Below are 23,801 nucleotides of genomic sequence, written 5' to 3'. Positions count from 1 at the left end.
CCCATTGTTGGTGTCGGTACTACCAAAGTGTAACCACCACCCAGCGTTGGTGGTCAGTGATGGTACTTAAAGGGGTGTTTCACCCTAAAAACTACTTTTTCTTATTACACTGGCCCCCCACATTACAATACGATTAAGCCTATTATCTTTTTTTTGATGCTGTACATACCTTCGTACAGCTATTCACCCGTGGCTTCCGGGTTGCGAGTCCCGCGGGAGTCGGCGTTCCTAACATGTCTGTGATTGACGTTTTGACCAAAAACGAGCCCCCCCCCGTCGCGTAAGTCGCGTCACGGTTGGCGAAAGGAGCCGAACGGCGAGTTGGCGCTATACTGCGCATCGCCATTCGGCTCCTTTCGCCAACCGTGACGCGGCTTACGCGACGGGGGGAGCTCGTTTTTGGTAAAAACGTCAATCACAGACATGTTAGGAACGCCCACTCCCGCGGGACTTGCAACCTGGAAGCCACGGGTGAATAGCTGTACAAAGGTATGTACAGCATAAAAAAAAAAGATAATAGGCTCAATCGTATTGTAATGTGGGGGGCCAGTGTAATAAGAAAAAGTAGTTTTTAGGGTGAACCACCCCTTTAACTGTTCACACACTCCACTCTGCATAGAGTCCTGGAACCTGCGAGACATGTGCTGGGGCAGTAGCCAAGATCGCGGGGACACTTGGCAGCAATGACAAGACTGTGTTCACACTGTGAGGCATTTCTTGGGGCTGCAGTTTCTATGAACTCCAAAAGATGGTGATCTCACGTATACTGAGGCATGAAGTCTCTATGGGAGACAGGAAGTGATGTCAGTACAGACAGGAAGTGATGTCAGGTATAAATAGGAAGTTTCGGGTGAGAGGTGAGTCAAGAGGAAGTAGAGGGGAGACGTTGCTGGAAGTGGCAGCAGAGGAGGTAATAAGATTTTATTTTCTATTTACACCCAGTAACCCCCGTCATGTCCGTCCTCTTCCTCCATAGTCACTGTGATGTCTTTTATCTCCAGCAGATGATGATACACACATATATCGTGTGGAAACCTAGATTAACCCCTTTAGGGTCAGAACATTCCCCAACTTACAGGGCCGAAACATTCTCTTCATTTTGGTGATGTGTCACCTTTCCCACCAATGATCTTCTCACATCATCAGTCTGTAGTAGCCTTTTTCAACCAGGGTTCCCAGGCACACTGGGGTGCCTTCACATTTCTTCAGGGGTGCCTTGGCAAAATGCCTAAAAACTACCCCAAAAAATAGCATTTGAAAGACCGCTGCGCACATACCGTTTGACAAAACAAAATTGCAACAGCCACCCTTTTATTCTCTAGGGTCTCTGCTAAAATTATATATATATATATATATATATATATATATATATATATATATATATATATATATATGTGTATATGTGTGTGTGTATTTGAGGTTCCAAGTAATTTTCTAGCAAAAAATAATGGGGTGGATTCAGGTAGGGGCGTTTTTACGCTGCGCCTCCGTAAATTACGTGCGCTACGCTTCATTCACAAAGCAGTAGCTCCGTAATTTGCGTGTGCGCTCCGTAAAACTGCCCGGCGTAAGCGCGCGTAATTTAAATGATCCGTAGGGGGCGTGGATCATTTAAATTAGGCGCGTTCCCGCGCCGAACGTAGTGCGCATGCTCCGTCTGGAAACTTTCCCAACGTGCATTGCGGTAAATGACGTCGCAAGGACGTCATTTGCTTCAACGTGAACGTAAATGGCATCCAGCGCCATTCACTATTCACTTACGCAAACTACGTAATTTATAAAAATCGCGACGCGGGAACGACGGGTATACTTAGCATTGGCTGCCCCTGCTGATAGCATGGGCAGCCTTACGCAGAAACCGACGAACGCAAACGACATAAAATGCGAACGCAGGGCACGCGTACGGTTGTGAATCGGCGTGAGTATGCAATTTGCATACTCTACGCTGACCACTACGGGAACGCCACCTAGCGGCCATCGTAAGAATGCAGCCTGCGATACGACGGCATAAGGAGCCTTATGCCAGTCATATCTTAGGCTGCAGTCGGCGTATCGAGCTTTCTGAATACAGAAAAGTCGATACGCCGGCGCAACTAAGCAATTGCGCTGCGTATCTATGGATACGCAGACGCAATTGCTTACTGAATCTACCCCAATGATTTTATCTTGAAACCAACAAGTGTCAGAAAAAGGTTTAGTCCTTAATTGGTTAAACTTTCCTAATTTACAGACCGAAGTACATTCCTTTGAACTAAAGAACAAAACATTACAATGTTTATAGTTAGCTCAGTGGCTGAGGATTGTTGTGAAACTTGGCAGACTGCATGTTTTTTTTTTTTTGACAGCTGTCGGCTTGAGCAGAGAACTCTACATAGAATTGGAAAATGCTTTGTTAAAGTGGAGGTTCTCCCGAAAAAAAAAATTTTAAGATTAGATTCATGCTCATTTTGTCTAGGGGAATCGGCTATTTTTTTTAAAAAACGAAGCTGTACTTACCGTTTTAGAGAGCGATCTTCTCCGCCGCTTCCGGGTATGGTCTTCGGGTCTGGGCGTTCCTTCTTAATTGACAGGCTTCCGACGGTCGCATCCATCGCGTCACGATTTTCCGAAAGTAGCCTAACGTCGGTGCACAGGCGCCGTATAGAGCCGCACCGACGTTCGGCTTGTTTCGGCTACTAGTGACGCGATGGATGCGACCGTCGGAAGCCTGTCGGAAGACTGTCAATCAAGAAGGAACACCCAGTCCCGAAGACCCATACCCGGAAGCGACGGAGAAGATGCATCTCGAAAACGGGTAAGTACTGCTCATATTTTAAAACAACTAGCCGATTCCCCTAGACAAAACGAGCAGGAATCTAAGGGGAAAAGGTCAAAAAATAAATAACTGGGTGAACTCCCGCTTTAATTGGTTAAACTTTCCTAATTTACAGACCGAAGTACATTCCTTTGAACTAAAGAACAAAACATTACAATGTTTATAGTTAGCTCAGTGGCTGAGGATTGTTGTGAAACTTGGCAGACTGCATGTTTTTTTTTTTTGACAGCTGTCGGCTTGAGCAGAGAACTCTGCATAGAATCGGAAAATGCTTTGTTAAGATTGCGAGGGGAAAAATTCACAAACTCGATTCTTAACGATTAATCGTGCAGCTCTACAGCACAGCATCTTTGTTTGCCCTTCCCCTCTCCATCAGCACTGGGGTCCCATTATCTGAGTGAGAGACAAGTGAAGCATTGGAATATAAGTCAATACCAGATTGCAAAGGTCTGTTTGCTTTGGAAGAATACATTACCTCTACTGTTGGGTGTCCTACATGTGTAGATTCTACTGCATTTTGTAAAACTGTTTTTGTTTAATTTTTTTAAGATTATGCAGGATTTTAAAGGGTGTTGTGACTTTTTTCCGATGCTCTTATGCCGCGTACAGACGGTCGTTTTTTGTGATGGGAAAAAAACGTAGTTTTTGAAAACGTCATTTAAAATGACCGTGTGTGGGGGGAAAACGCTGTTTTATGTCTTCTGAAAAACGACAAAAAAAAATTTGAACATGCTTGAATTTTTTGTGTCGTTTTTCAAAACGTCGTTTTTTTGTGTCAATTAAAATGATAGTGTGTGGGCAAAACGACGTTTAAAACAATGTTTTTAAACCCGCGCATGCTCAGAAGCAAGTTATGAAGCTAGCTTCAATGGAAAAGAGTGCTGAACATAACCGCGCTTTGCTAGAGCATTTTGAAAAAACGATGGTGTGTAGGCAATGTCGTTTTTGAAAATGAAGTTTCAAAAACGTTGTTTTATTTCATGATTTAAAACGTAGTTTTTTTTTTTCATCACAAAAAACGACCGTCTGTACGCGGCATAAGAATGTGGACAGAACCTTGGCATCCACATGTGCAAAGCAGCACTGTTGGACTTGCATTGTATGTAATGATGATGTTAGAATGTCTGTGATAGGCTTTTTACCTGCGTAGTTGGGGGGGCTGTGTAGTTAACCACTTGCCGACCAGCTGTCATTGTACTGTGGCAGGTCGGCTTGTTATCGCGAAACGCCGTCATCGTATGTCGTCTCGGGAACTCTATACTATGATCTCTATACTGAAGTCTATATTGTGGGCACGCGTGCACACCCACTGGCTAGCGGGGGAGCCAATCAGCAGGTGGGGCGGACTTGATGTCCGCTTGCCACCCGCGATCATTCCCCGCAGTGACAAAACGAGGATCTGCCTGTGTAAACAAGGCAGATCTCCGTTCTGACAGGGGAGATCACACAGATCCTGTCTTTGTGCTATGCAGGAAGATGGATCTGTGTTTCCCCAGGCAGCCCATCCCCCCTACAGTTATAAAACACCTGCAAGGAATACATTTAACCCCTTGATCACCCCTCATGTTAACCCCTTGCTTGCTAGTGTCATTAGTACAATAACAGTGTATATTTTTAGCACTGATTACTGTAATAATGTCCCCGGGTCCCAGAAAAGTGTCCAAAATGTCAGTTAGGTGTCCTATCTGTCCGCCGCAATGTCGCAGTCCCGCTAAAAATCACAGATCACCGTTATTATTAGTAAAAAAATAATAATAAAAATGCCATAAATCTATTCCCCCTATTTTGTATTTTTTATATACCTTTTTGGGGATATTTATTATAGCAAAAAGTAAAAGATATATATATATATATATTATTTTTTTTTTGTTTTTTTTTTTTTTTAAATTTACGCTCTTTTTTGTTTATAGCGCAAAAACGAAAAATCTGTAATTTTGTTTGGGTACAGCATCGCACAACAATTGTCAGTTAAAGCGACACAGTGTCGTCTCCCAAGAAATTACCTGGTCATTAAGGGGTTAAATCATTCCAGTCCTTAAGTGTTTAAATTATACCACAGCCAGAAGTGGAGCCTTAATAAAATTGAGACCTAACCAGAGATGTGAGAAGGATTCTGGGAGTATCATTTGATTTTACTAATTGTGTTCAAATCTAGAGTTTTCCTCCTGTGAAGTCTGGAGATCATATGACCATCACATTGCCTCCACCTCCCTCCCTGACAGAATAGAGAAATCAAAACAAGGTTGTAAAAGTCAGAAGCAAGATCAGTGAACTGAAGGACACAAGGATCTCTACAAGGACGTCATGATGGACAATCAGCCGCCCCTCACATCACCGGGTAAGAGGAGACTTTATTGTAAAGGAGAGAGCAGTACGGAGGCTCCACCTAGATCCCCCATCATCTGATAAACACATAGATACAATGTATTCAGTCAGTGTGTGTGTTTCCTACAGATGGATTCAGTAATGGGAACCCACCAGAGAGATGTCCCCGTCCTCTGTATTCCCGGGATTCCACACAGGAAGGTCACACCATCCCTCACCATCATCAGGTAGATGAGGAACAATCACCGATAGTATCATTAGGATCTGTACATTATCTGCATTGTTACCATTGATGTCATTTTTATTATATATTCAGAGTGGAAACCTGAGAGATTCTAAAGTTGAGGTGAAAAAAGACATAAAAGAGGAGGATGATAAGGACGGGGTGATGGAGGAGTCAGAGTCTCCAAAAGGACACACAGATTTGTACCAGGACACCATGGTGGAGTCATCCAGCTACAGAAACCCACCAGAGAGATGTCCCCGTCCTCTGTATTCCCGGGATTCCACACAGGAAGATCACACCATCCCTCACTATGATCAGGTAGATGAGTGACAATTATTGGTAGTGATGATTTATACGCAGCATATTTGTTACAATGAATGTTTATTATATATTCAGAATGAAAACCTCGGGGATTATAATATTATTGTTAAAGAAGAGTATAAAGAGGAGGATGAGGAGTATGGAGTGATGATGCAGGTTTCTGAAGGACACAAGGACCTCTACAAGGACATTATGATGGAGTCACCTAATAACAGAAACCCACCAGAGAGATGTCCCCGTCCTCTGTATTCCCGGGATTCCACACAGGAAGGTCACACCATCCCTCACCATCATCAGGTGGGTGGAGTTGAGGGTCGGGAACATAAAGTGATTGAACACTCTGACATGTGGAGATGATGTGTGAACTCTACAAGATGATATTTTCTGTGCGATATCACATCATAAATACTTATTTTCTGCCATTCTGTTGTTTTAGGGTGAAGATCTGATGAACATGAAAGTTGAGGGTGAAGTAGAAGAGACGTATGTGAGGGATGGTCAGCAATATACAGAGGAAGCTGGAATGACGAGGACATTCAAAGAGGAGGACACCCCTACAGAGATCAGCACAGGTGAGCCATAATATATACTTCTGTTTTCTCTGATCTGTTACTGCACACTGGTCCAGATTTGGGCGAGAGATGAGTGATCTCTGCCAATAATAATTGTCACTGATGCTCATCTTGCACAATAGATCTTCTTTTCTCTGAGATAAACCCCCTTTTCTTTGTTGCTGACAATTTTTGTATTCAGACATGTATAGCGCTACCCTCAAAGCGGCACTAGTAAAGATGGGTTTCTTGATCATACATCACAGGATACAGAGCCTTAATTACTTAATGGGTTATGTAGTCACCACAGGTGATTGGACACTGGCAAACCCAATTAAATTGAGTTCCTCCCCTATATAACCCCTCCCAAAAGGAGAGTACCTCAGTTTTTTTCGCCAGTGTTTAAGGTGGTTGGTCATGTTCAAATGTGCTAAGAAGAAAATTGCTTTTTTGATGATCTGGCTGCGGAGACATAGGAGCTATAACCAGATCCATACCTCGGGCCAATAGCAAAAGCCTAAGATGGGTGGTACCCAGGACTTGAATTTATGAAGAAACAAGGTTTGCCTGTAATGTCTCTCTGCGGAGGTCTGGGCTCTGCGATCCAGACTTTGGTGTACTAATACATCTGTGGCACGAAAAGTTTCTGGCAGAGTTTTCTACAGGTCCACGTATGGGGATTTCTCTAATGGAACCCTTGATAAACCTGAAGGTTGGCACAACTTGCCCGCCGTGATGGGTGAACGCTGGAACTACTTTTAGTAGCTTTTTCTGGTGTGGATGAGGTAAGAGGAGGATAATTTATTTTGTATTATCTTCTGTGAGTAGGATGTCTTTTCTGTTTTTTTGCCAGTGGAGGGAGTAAGTGCATACCTGGTGTATTCTTACATAAGCCATCCAGGAACAAGCTCAGTGAAGTCGGTCAAATTTAAAACACCATTCGCCTCCTTCCGCTGCAGGCTCTACCACAAAAACGCATACAGGGGTCCACAATCATGCCCCAGTAATCTCTCCCCCCTTTCCTCATTCTCCTGGGCGCCGCCATGACAGCGGCACACGTTTGTAGCTGTCTTAGTGAGACATGGATGGAGGAGGGCCGTGGTTGCTAGTGCCCGTGCGCAAACACGGAACACCTGTGTGCAGGCGCCAAGAGGCTGGTTTAAAAACCCCAGCACGCCAGAAGCCTTCTGTAAAGCGATATGGACACAGAGCTGTGGGCTGTAAGCATCCCTGTGGATTGAACAAGGCAAACCTAAGACTCCTACTCGGCATCAGGCTAGTAAAAGGGGGACCAGAAAATCCCTGCGTACGGCTAAGGATTCTGAGCTAGCCTGCAGTTTACCATCCCCCTCTGTCGGCCTTACAGGATGAGCCCCTGTCTGGTTTTGCAGCTTCTCCTATGGCAGCTCCTGTATACGTCACTGAGGACGCTTTAAAAGTTGCTTTGGATGGCTTAGAAGGAAGGATTGCTACTATTATCGCAACCTCCTTGAAAGATAGTAGTAAACGGGGTAGATCCCCCTTCATCTGCTCTGGCTCTCTCATCAGATGAGCCTTTTGAGGGTGAAAAACCCCTCTCTTGAGATGAGGATCATGTGCAGAGGATGAGAGGATTCCTGCTACCTCTCCGTCGGTAAAGATGCAGGTGCAATATTATGCAGAGTTGGAGCATGCCACTTACAAATTGCCTCCTGTTGAAGCTTCTAGACCAGTGGTTCTCAACCTTCTAGTGCTGTGACCCCTTGATAAAATTTCCCAAGTTGTGGGGACTCCTAACAGTAAAATTATTTTTGTAGTGTGGGTTGTCGGCACCCAAGGCAAGACAAGTATTTCGCACTACCTTTTAATGGCAACTATAATCACAGGTAATGTAACTCACTGTGTCTCCGACTTTGTGGTGTCTCGTAGCAGTGACACCTATGCTGAAATCAGGAGATGGGGTCTCCTCCAGCACCTCCCACTTCACATTCCTCACCAGTCACCTGACCTCTAGTCTTTGGCCCCCAGCCATGCCGTGAACTGAATGGGCGCCTGCAAAGAGGCTGAGTGGGTGGCTGCAGGCTCCAGGAACAGCCCTGCTGGGTGGCCACAAAAAGGCTGGGAGAGTGGTGTGAGCTTCAAACACAGCCTAGGTTTCGGTGACCCCTGGCAAATCATCATTCAACCCCCAAGGGGGTCCCGACCCCCAGGTTGAGAACCACTGTTCTAGACCCTCTGTTTCCTCTTTGGGGAAATCCCTGCAGGCTGCATGCTCCTTTCCAGTTCATCCCTTGCTGGATAAACTGATGTATGATGCCTGGGTTCACCCAGATAAACTGTTTTCTCCCCCTAAGCAGTTTTCCCTCCTTTATCCTATGGAGGAAGGTTTCACTAAGAAATGGGGGGTACCTGCTATAGATGCAGCTATTTCTTGTGCAAACAAAAACCTGACCTGTCCTATAGACAATGCTCGGGGCTTTAAGGATCCAACTGATAAAAAGCTGGAGTCCCTATTAAAAGCCTCCTCTTCCATGGCTGGGGCTGTAGTACAACCTGCAGTTGCAGCCATTTGTGTATGTCAGTTCCTCAAGGAACAAATGAAGCAGATGATTAACCTCTTCCCTACAGAGGAGATTGAGGTTTATGAGGGCCTTCCTAAGGCCTTGTGTTATGCGATTATGGACTCTGTTCAGCAAGCATCCCGCTTAAATCTCCTGCAGGTACACATGCGCAGGTCCCTTTGGTTAAAACATTGGGAGGCAGAGGTTTCTTGCAATAAATACTTGGCAGCGTTCCCCTGTTTGGAGATGACTTGGATAAATACATCCAAAAGATTACCGGAGGTAAGTTTACTCTGTTGTCGGTTAAGAAGAAGAGTAAACGTCCATCATTTAAGCGTACTCTTTCTCCAGCCCCTGGAACCTCATTTTCCAGGCAGTGGCGACAGCCTCCCCAGTCTAACACTAGGGGAAATGCCCAGAGCCAAGCCCAAGGGCAGAAAAGGACTTGGGGTTCAAAGTCTAAGCAGACCCCCAAAACTTCCCTATGAAGCGATGCCCCAGCTCAGCCGGAAGGATGTTGCAATTTGCAAACGCCTGGCAGAACGAATCTAAAGGCATACGTTTCCTGGTGTGAACCCAGAAGATGGCATCCTAGGACGTATGCCATTAATAGGATTCTTGCCTTTCTTCAGTTGGGCTTAAATATGAAGTTGGCTTTGAGCACTATCGAGAGCCAAATCTCGGACTTGTCGGTATTCTTTCAAAAACCGCTTGCCTCTTATTCCCTAGTCAGGGCCTTTGTTCAGGGTGCACTGCGTTTGAATCCGCCGGTTAAGTCTCCCGTGTGCCCATGGGATTTGAATTTGGTATTATCTGTTTTACAAAAACTACCTTTTGAACCTTTACACCAGGTTTCTCTAAGTCTGTTGACACAGAAACATTTTTTTCTTGTAGCCATATCCTCGGCTAGAAGGGTATCGGAATTGGCGGCTCTTTCGTGTAAAGAACCGTATATGATTATTCATGATGATATGGTGGTGCTGCGTCCTCGCCCAACTTTCTTACCTAAGGTGGTTTCAGGTTTCCGTCTGAATCAAGATATAGTCCTACCGTCTTTTTTTCCAGATCCGCAGTCTACACTCTCTAGATGTTGTAAGAGCGGTAAAGGTTTATCTGTAAGCTACGGCTCAGATAAGGAAGACTGATTGTCTGTTAATTCTGCCACAAGGACCAAGGAAGGGCCAGGCAGCGTCAAAATCCATTATTCAGGCCTATGGTTTAGAAAAGAAGATCCCTCCTTTTCAGGTGAAAGCGCACTCGACTAGAGCAGTTGGTGCTTCATGGGCAGTGCATCACCAGGCCTCCATGGCTCAGATCTGTAAGGCTGCTACTTGGTCTTCGGTCCATACATTTACTAAGTTCTACCAGGTAGATGTGAGAGGGTACGAGGATGCCGCCTTTGGGTGTAGTGTGCTGCAGGCAGCAGTATAAATCCTCTGGCTCGATGGCGGTCTTATTTCTGATCTGTTTCTCCCTCCCCTCAAATTTTAGCATTGCTATGGGACATCCCATTAAGTAATTAAGGCTCTGTGTCCCGTGATGTATGATCAAGAAAAAAAGATTTTTTAATACAGCTTACCTGTAAAATCCTTTTCTTGGGAATACACCCCTCTTCGGAGTTAAACGTGGGACACTTATTGGTTTGCTACAAAACTGAGGTACTCTCCATTTGGGAGGGGTTATATAGGGCAGGAACTCAATTTTAATTGGGTTTGCCAGTGTCCAATTACCTGTGGTGACTACATATGCTCTGTGTCCCGTGATGAATTCCCAAGAAAAGGATTTTACAGGTAAGCTGTATTAAAAAATCTAATTTTTCTGTCCTCTGCCACCAACTTTCACAGGCCTAAGCTAGACGGACACACCAGGCTATTAGATAAATATTAAACACAAAAAATCCATAACACTCTATACCCCAGTTATTTTGAGTGAGATGAAAAAAAAACTGCGACAAAGTGAACTTATTGATTATTATTTGGCAAGATGGTTATTAGACAGATGCACACTGGGTAGATGGCTAACCTAGGGAAAAACAAAGGGCGGTATACATGTGGTGTAGTAGCCCTAAATCAGCATAAACAGTAGCAATATTACCCTGAGTGTCCAGCAGGCAATAGACAAGGAAACAGGACTTTGGTACCTGTGCTAGGCCTAGACTGGTTAGGAAATGTAATTTTAGTCAAACAACATAAAAAAACACAAAAAGGGGTTTGAAATTGAGCAAGAGGGACAGTCTTTAAGAAACAATTTGCCGGCTAATGTTGGGGCCCTGTAGGCCACTGTTTGTGCACTAATGATGGTGGTATATATATCCTGCAGGCACTAGATGTAGTATTGTTCTTTTTTTACTATGCAATGCAAATACTAGAGGAGTGCTTGGTGAGCTGTATTAAAACTGCACCCATGGATGGCAGCATATGAGGTGAAGTCTAGAAATAGAGGCGTCAACATTAAGGATCTGGTTATAAGGAAGAGTAATAATGTTCTGCTTTTAGTGATATGTCAGGTGTAAAGCCTCATACACGCGATCAGATTTTAGGACGGGAATTGTGTGTTGACAGCCTGTTGGCGGAAAATCCGACTGTTTGTAAGCTTTTTCCTTTTGCGTGGAAAAAAGTTGGATGGCAGGCTTTAAAATTTTCCATGAACAACAGTCTGTTGTTGGGTTTTCTGATCGTGTGTACACAAGTCCGTCAGACAAAAGTACAAACACGCATGCTCGGAAGCAATGCTCACCCAACGCAGCATTGGGAAAAAAGGTGCTCAAAGTGTGGCGGTAAGGGCTGAAACAACACGTAGTACATCACTATGTTCGTGTTTGTTGTCCAAAAATTCTTTGCCGTTTGTATGCAAAACAAATTCCAGGCCAACGCGTTTCGGACAAAAGTCAGAGGCTTTGTCGGTGGAAAACCCAATCATGTGTATGAGGCTTAAGTGTATGTGGTGGAAGGGGGCTCCTTTCGTGAGCAGGTTCCCGAGGTGGCGACAATCAACAGTTCAGCTGGTCTGGAGGATAGGCAGACCTTTTGGATAAGGATGGGACAGCAGATCTGGTGAAGGTAGCGATCTCACAGCGGCTGCCTTGGTCTGTGGACTGCACGAGTAGCGCTCCCTACCCCAGCAGCTTTGTCCTATTCCCAGGCTGGCTCCCTCCAACAGGTCCGGTCTACCAAGATAGCAGCCTTTTCCCGGGCAAAGAATGTAAAGCCCCTCCTACCTCTTCCTGCAGCACACAGGGCATGGGGATTTGTAATTTAAAAAAGGACCATCTCCTCAATATGTCTCAAACTACATCACCCAGTGTTCCAGGTGTCCTATGTTAGTCTTTTAAGCTTGGAATGGTTTAACTCACCCCCTGCTGGCTGGAGGAGAAAAAAGCAACAGCACAACTATAACAAGACAGCTGCATTTTGGAACAAGGTCTTTAACTTGACTACTGCAGTCCTGTACCTGGCTACACATGATTTATGTAGGCACAGTATTATAAATATATAAAGCAGATTGTGCCTTTCATAAGTTGGTCCCTTCTTTTTAGCAGATTTTTAGCTAAATATTAAGATGAGACTCAATTAACAGTTTTATCCGGATGAAAGGTAAGGAATATGGATGGGCTTTTAGGTTTGGCCGGAATTTGGCATTTTTCCAGCATCCTAACAACCATTGAGTTATTACTGCCTAACACTTATGCCACGTACACACGATCAGTCCATCCGATGAGAACGGACCGATGGACCGTTTTCATCGGTTAACCGATGAAGCTGACTGATGGTCCGTCGCGCCTACACACCATCATTTAAAAATACGATTGTGTCAGAACGCGGTGACGTGAAACACAACGGCGTGCTGAAAAAAACGAAGTTAAATGCTTCCAAGCATGCGTTGACTTGATTCTGAGCATGCGTGGATTTTTAATCGATGGTTGTGCCTACTAACGATTGTTAGGGGTGCACCGAAATGGAAATTTCAGAACCGAAACGAAACCGAAACCCAAAAAATCAATCCGAAACCGAAACTGACTTTTCTTCTTCTTTTTTTTTTTTTTAATTTCAATTTTTTTGAATGGGCACAGTGGCTGCGTGTGATGGGCACGGTGGCTGCGTGTGATGGGCACGGTGGCTGCGTTTGATGGGCACAGTGGCGATGTGTGTTGGCACAGTGGCTGCATGTGATGGCACAGTGAGGCTGCAATTAATGGTTTTTTTTTGGTAGTCGGAGAAGGCAAGCATGGCTCAATAACACACAAAAGTTTAAAAAAAAACACATTTGTGTGTTATTGAGCCATGCTTGCCTTCTCTGACTACCAAAAAAAACATAAATTTCAGCCTCACTGTGCCACTGTGAAAAAATGGCAGATAACATATTTTTTTTATCTGCCATTTTTTCATTAAGAAAGTGCTGGTCAGTCACCTCAGTCAGTATTAACCCCCCCTCCCCCAATCCAGTGATTTTGTTTGTTCCATGATCTAAGTTATAACTTCTTTTCTAACAGGTTCTGTTGATCTGCTAGTGCTTACTTTTTTTGGAGCACACTGTTCGATTCCTCCTAAGCAGGCAGTGTGACTATCCTGTGTCACAGGCAGCTCCGAGTCCTCCCTCGCCTCCGGCCGTGACGTCACGTGGCACGCTGGACTGTACCAAGAGACTCCCCCATAGGGGGGGGAGTTAAAAAATCAGGAAATGGAGCTAGGAGGACTCCGGTGGAGCGGATCGGCAGTCGGCACACAATTTGTACAGTGCCACTGCCCGCACTCTGTAATGGTCTGGCGGCCGCAAATACATCTGTACAAGAATGGCGCCCCCTCCTAGACGAAATGGTACCACCCACGGAGGGCGGTCATTATCGGCGATTTTAAATGTGTTTCGGCTTGTCTCTAAAATTGCTATTTTCGGCCGATATGTATCGGTCACCGATATATCGGTGCATCCCTATTTTTTTCCCATCGGTTAGGAATCCATCGGTTAAATTTAAAGCAAGTTGGCTTTTTTTTAACCAATGGTTAAATAACCTATGGGGCCCACACACGATCGGTTTTGACCGATGAAAACGGTCCATCAGACCGTTGTCCTCTGTTTAACCAATCGTGTGTACGAGGCCTTAGTCTTCATGTACACTGCTGCTGGCAAACGGACGTTTAGGAGCAGTTGGGCATTTTTTTCAACTGCTCCTGAACTCTCCTCTATGTTATCTTATCATACATGTACACAGGGTCGTTTACAGTCGTTTCTAAGCAGCTGAGTTTAGAGGCATTTCAAACGCAACTAAACGCGGTAACTCGCATTTAGCTGCATTTCATTTACAAGTGTTTTCATTTTGGGCTATATATATATACGCAAACGCGGTAAAACTGACGTTACTATCTGTCCAGTTAAATCGTTCAGTATAGGTTGTATTAACGTCCCGTGTACATTAAGCCTTGGGTGTCTTGTAAGGTATTTAATGGGACCCCAGGCAAAAAAATTGTGTGGGGTCAGAGATCCTTTGACCCAGTGCCTAGGCTTGTGGTTGTGAGAAGAGCATGCACCTCCCAGCCCCCATTGGTTCCTGCTTTTCTGACAAGGCTGTGTAAATGTTGAAGTGATCTGCAAGGAGGACCAAAGGCCCCGAAGGGCAAAGGGTCCCAACTGAATGGAACATCCACAGAGAACAGCTGTTCAATAAAGACTACTTGATCCAGGTGCAATCCCATCTTGTATCTATTGACCAATGACCAGTGTTAATTTTGTTGAATGAATGAGTGACTTGTATAGCGCTACACATGCGAACTGAAGCGCCTCTAGGCGCTTTTTGCAGCCAGTGTCTGCTTGGCTGGTGAGGACGTTTTTACCCTGTAGGATCTCGACGCGCTTGGGACACACAGTCGTACACACACACATATATACATATACTGGGCCAATTTGGACAAGTTCCAATTTATCTACCATTTACCTACCAAAACATTTTAGTCGACTAAAATACAAATAAAACTAAAACAATTGAGATGACTAAAATGGGACTAAAACTAAAATGGCATTTTAGTCAAAAGACAAACTAAATAGAAATTTTACTTCAAAATGAACTCTGGTCTGTAGTGCATGTTCATACCGCAATACCATAAATAATAACATATTCGATTTTTCAATCCAGCAGTATATAGTGAGTTTGGAAATTATAGAGAAATGTTAACTAATGCATTGCAATTTACTTACTCCCATTTGATTTTAGACGACTAAAATTAGTTTTAGTCGACTAAAATATACTGGAGATTTAGTCGACTAAATGCGACTAAAACTAAAACAATTGCAGAAGACTAAAATGGGACTAAAACGCCATTTTAGTCCTAATACTAAAACGAAATTTGCTGCCAAAATTAACACTGCTATTGATCATGTTTTTATATTTTTCCAGGACACATCAAGAAACCCTCAAAGGATCGTCTCACTTTATCTCCAGGTTATAAAATGGAAGATGAGGACATCACAAGACATTGTGCTGGAGAAATGACAATGAACTCAGCTATGGATGGTGGACTTCACAGTGTGGATAGACCATCAAATCCCTCTGAGCCTGAGCAACCTCGTCCTGTGAGGCATAGTGTGGGAATTCAGTTTGGGGAGACATTTTCCTGTCCTGAATGTGAGGAAAATTTTAACTCAGAATCAAATCTTACTGTACATCACAGATCTCACATGGGCGGGAAAGTACATTCCTGTTTTGAGTGCGGGAAACTTTTTTCACAGAAATCAGACCTTGTTAGACATCTAAGATCTCACACAGGTGAGAAGCCGTATTCCTGTCCAGAGTGTGGGAAATGTTTTACAGAGATGTCTAGTCTTTACAGACATCAGATGCTTCACACAGGTGAAAAGCCGTATTCCTGTCCTGAGTGTGGGAAATGTTATGCACAGAAATCAGACCTGGTTAAACATAAGAGATCACACACAGGTGAGAAGCCATACTCTTGTCCTGAGTGTGGGAAGTGTTTTACAGAGAAATCCACTCTTTACAAACATCAGAGGATTCATACAGGGGAGACTTATGTCTGTCCTGAGTGCGGGAAATGTTTTTCGCAGAAATCAGATCTTCAAATACATCAGAGATCTCACACAGGTGAGAAGCCATATTCCTGCCCTGAGTGCAGCAAATGTTTTACAGAGAAGTCCAGTCTTTACAGGCATCAGAGGCTGCACACTGGGCTGAAGCCGTATTCCTGTCCTGAGTGTGGGAAATGTTTTTCACTGAATTCAAACCTTCTCACACATCAGAGATCTCACACAGGCGAAAAGCCTTATTCCTGCCCTGAGTGTGAAAAATGTTTTTCAAAAAAATCAAACCTTTATAGACATCAGAGATCTCACACAGGGGTGAAGCCTTATTCCTGCTCCGAGTGTAAAAAATGTTTTAGACAAAAATCTGACTTGGCTATACATCAGAGGTTTCACACTGGCGAGAAGCCGCATTCCTGCCCTGAGTGCGGGAAGTGCTATACACAGAAATCGGACCTGGTTAAACATCAGAGAACTCACACAGGCGAGAGGCCGTACTCTTGTCCTGAATGCGGGAAATGTTTTTCAGAGATGTCCAGTCTTTCCAAACATCAGAGGATTCACACAGGGGAGAAGTATTCCTGCTCTGAGTGCGGGAAATGTTATTCACGGAAATCAGTTCTTGTTAGACATCAAAGATCTCACACTATAGAAACCATAGTCGTGCCCTAAGTGTGGAAATTATAGACGTGCAGTTGATGTGTACATCTGATGTGCCACGGAAGAGAAAAGCTGCTTTCCTTCCTGAGTGTGGAAAATATTATTCACGAAAATTAGAACTTGTAACACATAAGGTATCCCACACTGGGAAGAAGCTGTATTCCTGCCCTGAGTGTGGAAAATGTTATATATGGAAATCAGACTTTGCTATACATAAAGGTGAGAAGCCATATTTTTTTTCCTACATGTAGAAAATGTTTTTCCTGACAATTTCTTGGTATCACTTATGGGTTGACTCTGCCCTCTGCTCAACCCCTTGAGGACAATATAAAGCTTTACCCATCCTATCTGGAGTGTTCATTTTTTTGTATCCTCTTGTGGCGAGAACAAGGTTGATGTGTCTTTTGTAGGCATTAACTACCAGTTCAGATTTTATTTTGCTTGTTTTGGAGGTTCAACAGCTGACCCAACTAAACTGGTGTTTTTTCAAGTTAAGCATTACTGCTGGTGCTAAATGTGACCACTCCCCTTCAGGCTCCATGAATAACCCCCGTTCACTCCCTTCAATTGTCACCCAGTTGACAGTATAATGTAAACAAGGGGGGCATGGATTGTGGAAAAAAAATATTGGCATGGGTACCCCCCCAATAGTTTTTCAGGTCTGGTGTGGATTTTAAAAAGGACCCCATGCAAAAAGGTGTGGGGTCCCCCTCATAGTTATATCAGGTCCTTCAAGTCTGGTATAGATATTGACCACATGCCTCCTTGGCACTTTCACCCCCTTCCTGACTAGACCAATTTTCAGCTTTCAGTGCTATCGCACTTTGAATGACAATTGCGTGGTCATGCAGCACTACATTACATTTTTATCATTTAAAGCGTATGTGCCATGGGAAAATAATATTAAAAGCCAGCAGCTACAAATACTGCAGCTGCTGACTTTTAATATTAGGACACTTACCTGTCCTGGAGTCCAGCGCCGACCGCAGCAGAGGTCGAGCGATCGCTCGTCTCTCTGCTGCTCCCCCCGCCATCCACGCTGAGGGAACCAGGAAGTGAAGCGCTGCGGCTTCACTGCCCGGTTCCCTACGGCGCATGCGCGAGTCGCGCCGCGCCCGCCGATTGGCTCCCGCTGTGTGCTGGGAGCCTAGTGTTCCCAGCACACAACGGGGGGGGGGGGGGGGGGATGTGACGGAATGCCCGTCTTTTGCCCGTGAATGCCGGGCCGGAAGTGGGTGCAAATACCTGTCTTTAGACAGTTATCTGCACCCCCCTCCCCCCTGAAAGGTGTCAAATGTGACACCGGAGGGGGGGAGGGTTCCGATCAGTGGGACTCCACTTTAGGGTGGAGAACCGCTTTAAGACAGATAGAGCTTTCTATTGGTGGTATTTAATCACGGTCAAAGGAAGAGCTGCGCTGTTGTAAGCTAAAATGTGACACTACTGATAATGACGTGCTAGATAAGTGTTAAGGCTAGCCGCAGGTTAGCCTGTGTTTGTAGGAGGAGTCAGAGGGCTATTTATCCCTCCTCCCCTCTAATCTCCGGCGTCGGTGGGATTTCTGTGTTCTGTTCTGTGCACACCTCAGGCCTGGGTAGTTAGGATGTCGTATTGCTCGGTGAAGACTCTGACTACAAATATCAATTACAATTATGAAACACCAACTGAGTGAAAAAAATTATATCTGTAAATAGGTCTGTGAGACCTCAATAGGATAACAAGAAGGGGTTAATTCCTAAATTAGGTAGAAACCTGAGAAATATCAAGTGAATAAATAGCAGTCCGTGTAAACAAACAAACAAAAAAACACTTAGGAATACCATCAACAAAGCGTCAAAGGTAAAAAATGTGAATATAATAAAAATTAATGCAGAGTGTCCATATAAACTTAAATATCCCCAGTGTTCAACGAATCCAATAGTCCAGGAAAAAGTGCTGACAGGATAGTGCCTCCACCAAACAATAACACTGCCGCTTACCAGATTGACGTGATCTCTAATTATAGGAGATCAATATGCGCATATGGTTGATATCCCAGCCTGGGGTCTCTATTGGTAGCAAAAATCCCTCAGTGTGGTTCAATATTGCATAGAAGATGTCTCAAATAACGTAGCAATTCAGGATGCACCACATAAAAAAAAGAAAGGGACTAGCATAGCGTAAAACCCTTAAAAATTTAATGAGTAACATAAAAATGCACACTTACATCGAAGAAGTGAGATAAGGCATATAAATTACAATCAAGCCGGCTGGCTCTTCGATTCAGCAGCCCGTATCTTCCGGGTCTGGCGCACAACGCGGTGACGTCAGAACGTCGTTCCTCCCAACGTTTCGTCACTAGAGGGACGTGGTCACGGGATGATTTTTTTTTTTATTGCTAAACAAATGAAAAAGGTTTGAAAATTTTAAAGAAAAAAACTTTTCTTTGTTTCTGTTATAAAATGTTGCAAATAAGTTTTTTTTCTTCACTGATGAGGCTGCACTAATGGACACTGATGAGGCAGCAATGACAAGGCTGCACTTATGGGCACTGATGAGGCTGCAGAGATAATCAGGGCACTGAATATCAGTGTAAATGTGTGCTGTCACAGGATAGACGGTTATCGGCTTTCCCTTCCTCACACAGTGACAGAGCTGAGAAAAAGAAATGCAGATAACCTGCATTTGTTTACATGGGATCAGCTGTGATTGGACACAGATGATCACATGGTAAATTAAAATTTTAATTGCCCATTTTCTGGGTTAATGCTAAGGTAATGTCAAAAGATAGCATGGGGGGGGGGGGGGGCACTAATGCAAACATAAAATGAAAAAGATTAATTCAGCCAGGAGCAGCGATTTCTTAGGCCCCATACACACGATAGAATCCATCCGCAGATAAATCCCAGCAAATGGGTTTCAGCGGATAGATCCTATGGTGTGTACACGTCAGCGGATCTTTATCCGCGGATAAATCTCCCCTGGGATGGATTTCCAGCAGATGGATATTTGCTGACATGCAGAACATATCCATCTGCTGAAGTCCATCCCAACGGATGGATCCGCTCGTCTGTACAGACTCACCGGATCCATCCGTCCAAAGGGATTCCCCGCACGCCTCGTAATGATTTGACGCATGCGTGGAATTCCTTATATGACAGCGTCGCGCCCGTCGCCGCGTCATAATCGCGGCAACGGCGCGACACGTCATCGCCAGAGGATTTCCGCACGGATTTCAATGCGATGGTGAGTACACTCCATCGCATAGAAATCTGCGGAAATCTTTGAGAGGATTTATCCGTGGAAACGGTCCGCTGGACCGTATCCGCGGATAAATTCTCTTGTGTGTATGGGGCCTTACAATGCTTAAAGTGAAACATTAAAAATGTCAAATTCCTTAACCACTTGCTTACTGGGCACATATACCCCCTTCCTGCCCAGGTGAAATTTCAGCTTCCGGCACTGCGTCGCTTTAACTGCGCCCACCAAGATTAACTGTGAGGACTTATGCCTAGTACACACGAGAGGATTTATCCGCGGATACGGTCCTCCGGACCGTTTCCGCGGATAAATCCTCTGAGGATTTTGATCCGATGGAGTGTACACACCATCGGATCGAAATCTGCGCCGAATTCCCATCGCGATGACGTGTCGCGCCGTCGCCGCGATGATGACGCTGTCCTATAAGGAATTCCACGCATGCATCGAATCATTACGACGCATGCGAGGGATGGGTTCGGACGGATCGATCCGGTGAGTCTGTACAGACCACTGGATCGATCCGCTGGAGCCGATTCCAGCGGATAGATTTCTTAGCATGTTAGGAAATTTTTATCCGCTGGAAATCGGTCGGCCCAAAATATATCCGCTGATAAATATCCGCTGGATCGTACACACCAGCGGATCTATCCGCTGAAACCGATCCGCAGATCAATTTCAGCGGATCGATCCTCTCGTGTGTACGGGGCCTTAGTGTTGTGGCACCAGCACAACCACCACCACCAAAGGCCCAATTTTTCTACCACTGTTCAACAATGGCATGTAATTACAATTTTTGATATAATAGTTCACACAGCAGGGTGTTCCAGCGCCCACCAAGACTAACTGTGAGGGCTCAGTGTTGTGGCAACACCAACACCTAGGGCCCAAATTTCTGCAGAGTATATACGGCAGGCCCCTACTTTCAAACATCCAACTTACAAACAACTCCCACTTGCAAATGGAAGGAGACAACAGGAAGTGAGAGGAAATCTACCCCTAGGAAGGGAAATTCTCTTCTGTAAGAGGTGTCTCCTATCCACTGATGCTTTATCACCAATCCTTGTTTCACTAAAGAAAACAAATTTTCAAAAAAACATTTGTCATTGGGACAGAATGTGAGATGAAATCTTCTGAACAGGGGCACAGACAGCAAAACAAATGTTACAGGGGTGATAATCCTTCCCTATGTTTTCCAAAAAGCTTAAAAATAGATTTTTTGGCTGGAGCTACACTTTAAAAATGTACCAGTTCAAAATTACAAACAGATTCTACTTAACAACAAACCTACAGTCCCTGTCTTGTTTGCACCGCCTGTATACTGCTGTTCAGAGTATATAGGGCCTGGGGACCCCACGCGCCTTTCCTTTTTTTTCACAAGAAAACGCCTTTCCTTTTTTTAAGTTGTGTGCAGGGTTTCCCTTAATCCCTTAATATCCATACAAGACCAAAAGGGGCTTGTAATGGGCTGGGGGGGGGGGGGGGGGATACCCATGCCATTTTTCTCAATGATTTTCATCCATATTGCTGGGACCAGACATTACATTAAAGCCACAAGCAGTTTTAAATGACTTTTTTTCTATAGAAATGTCATTTTGTGTAGGGACAGTTCTAAACACGGGAAACATGTGCCACTTCACAGGCATACTATAGACACTAGGGTTGTCCCGATACCACTTTTTTAGGACCGAGTACAAGTACCGATACTTTTTTTCATGTAGTCGCCGATACCGAATACCGATACTTTTTTTAAATGTCATGTGACAGTTTTCAAACCACAATACAGACTAAGGATATTTTCTTTAGAATTATGAAGAACTCTAACTCAAGACATTATAAAAGAATAAAAATGAGTAAAAATGAATAAAAATGTTTTATTTGCTTGTCACGCAGTAGTAAAAAACTCAAAGAATTTTCATAGAACATGTTGATAAATACAAAAAAAGTATTCTATTCAGGTATCGGGAGCATTTGCGCGAGTACGAGTACTCCCGCAAATACTCGGTATCGGTCCCGATACCGATACTAGTATCGGTATCTGGACAACCCTAATAGACACCCAGCGGGTACGATATTTAAAGGAATATTTCACTTTTTTTTTTTTACTTTAAGCATCATTAAAATCACTGCTCCTGAAAAAACACAATTTTTTAAAACTTTTTTATGCATTGATACATGTTCCCTGGGGCAGGACCCAGGTCCCCAGACCCTTTTTAGGACAATAACTTGAATATTAGTCTTTAAAATTAGCACTTTTGATTTCGAACGTTCGCGTCCCATAGACTGCAATGGGGTTCTAAAGTTTGCACGAACGTTCAGTCAGTTCGAAGATTCCGATGCGAACCGAACTGGGGGGTGTTCAAGCCAACCCTACTCTGAAGCATACACACAACTGTTTTTTCACGACCAATTAAAAAAAATGCCTTTTTACTGTGGCAGGTTGGCTCGGCTGGGCAAATCGGCATTACCTTACATCGCTTTTTCTTTTGATCACTTGGGGTGCGCCCGGAGCCGATGCAAGTGCCCGGCAGGCGTGATGACTGCCAGGCACCTGCAATCGCACGTGATGGAGCGAGAACTGGGGTCTGTGTGTGTAAACACACAAATCCCAGTTCTTTCAGGGGAGTAGAGACAGATCGTGTGTTCATACTAAGTATGAACACCGATCTCTCTCTCCTCCTTGACAGTCCCACCCCCCCTACAGTTAGAACACACACACACATAGGTAACACATTTAACCCCTTGATCACCCCCCCCTAGTGTTAACCCCTTCCCTGCCAGTGACCTTAATCAGTAATCAGTCAATTTTTATAGCACTGATTGATCTATAATTGTCATTGGTCCCAAAAATGTGTCAAAAGTGTCCAATTTTCTGCCGCAATATCTCAGTCCCGATAAAAATCGCAGATTGCCGCCGTTACTAGTAAAAAATAAATAATAATAAAAATGCCATAAATCTATCCCCTATTTTGTAGACACTATGACCCAGATTCACATACATTGGCGCATATATATGCCGCTGTAGCGTATCTCTTTTACGCTATGCCGACGCAACGCAGAGAGACAAGCATGGAATTCACAAAGCAAATGCTCCCAACGTTGCGCCGGCATAACGTAAATTCGTAGGCGTAAGCCAGCCTAATTCAAAGTAGGTGGAAGTGGGCGTGATCCATTTAAATGAAGCGTGACCCAATGCAAATGATGGACCAAACGAACGGTGCATGCGCCGTCCCGTGGACGTATCCCAGTGCGCGTGCTCAGAATCACGTCGAAACTACTCCCTAAGATACGACGGATCACTGCCTACGACGTGAACGTACGCCCAGCCCTATTCACGTACTACTACGTAAATGACGTAAAATACGACGGCTGTTCCCTGGTCCATACCTTTGCTTGAATTGCGCCTCATAGATGGGGAATAACAATACGCCGGACATAAGCCTTATGCAAACCGCGTAGATTATGCGCCAGCGCAACTACGTTTGTGAATCGACTTATCTCCCTCATTTGCAATGAGGCGACCAGCGTAAATATGCGGCTACGATACGCCGGTGTAGGAAAGTTACGTCGGTCGGATGAAGTCTATTTTCAGGCGTATCTAGTTCTGTGGGCACGGCGCACAGATACGACGGCGCATAGTTACACTTACGCAGCGTATATCGAGATATGTCTGCGTAAGTGCTTTGTGAATCCGGGCATATAACTTTTGTGCAACCCAATCAATATACGCTTATTGCATTTTTCTTTATTTTTTTTAATCAAAAATATGTAGAAGAATAATTATCGGCCTAAACTGAGGAAAAAATTTGTTTTTATGAAAAAAAAAGTGGGGTATTTATTATAGCAAAAAGTAAAAGATAGTGTTATTTTCAAAATTGTCGCTCTTCTTTTGTTTATAGCACAAAAAAGAAAAACCGCCGAGGTGATCAAATACCACCAAAAGAAAACTCTATTTGTGGGAAAAATTATGTTTGGGTACAGCGTTGCACGACCGTGTAATTGTCTGTTAAAGCAGCGCAATGCCGTATCGCCAAATATTTTATTAATTCGCATCCTACCAGCGCACAGCTCCAGTGTGAAAGGCTTTCACACCGGAGTGAGAG

The 23,801-nt window shown here is 44.2% G+C and overlaps 1 protein-coding gene and 1 long non-coding RNA gene across 2 annotated transcripts; both read left to right on the top strand.

Moving 5' to 3' along the window:
* The first annotated feature begins 871 nt into the window (after nt 1–871).
* Nucleotides 872–5,288, top strand: LOC120935890. The gene is made up of 4 exons (XR_005748557.1): nt 872–910; nt 3,045–3,262; nt 4,971–5,153; nt 5,270–5,288. It is a non-coding gene; the product is annotated as an uncharacterized LOC120935890 (long non-coding RNA).
* Nucleotides 5,289–5,978: 690 nt separating this feature from the next.
* Nucleotides 5,979–16,808, top strand: LOC120935885 (zinc finger protein OZF-like). Its single transcript, XM_040347921.1, has 3 exons — nt 5,979–5,984; nt 6,124–6,259; nt 15,164–16,808. The coding sequence occupies exons 2-3, from the start codon at nt 6,136–6,138 to the stop codon at nt 16,471–16,473; spliced, it is 1,434 nt and encodes a 477-aa protein (XP_040203855.1). The 5' UTR covers nt 5,979–5,984; nt 6,124–6,135; the 3' UTR covers nt 16,474–16,808.
* Nucleotides 16,809–23,801: the final 6,993 nt, after the last annotated feature.

Source organism: Rana temporaria, chromosome 4, assembly GCF_905171775.1.
Source record: "Rana temporaria chromosome 4, aRanTem1.1, whole genome shotgun sequence".
NCBI lineage: Eukaryota > Metazoa > Chordata > Amphibia > Anura > Ranidae > Rana > Rana temporaria.
Note: the sequence above shows the minus strand (reverse complement) of the source record. Positions and strands in the feature narration are given on the sequence as shown.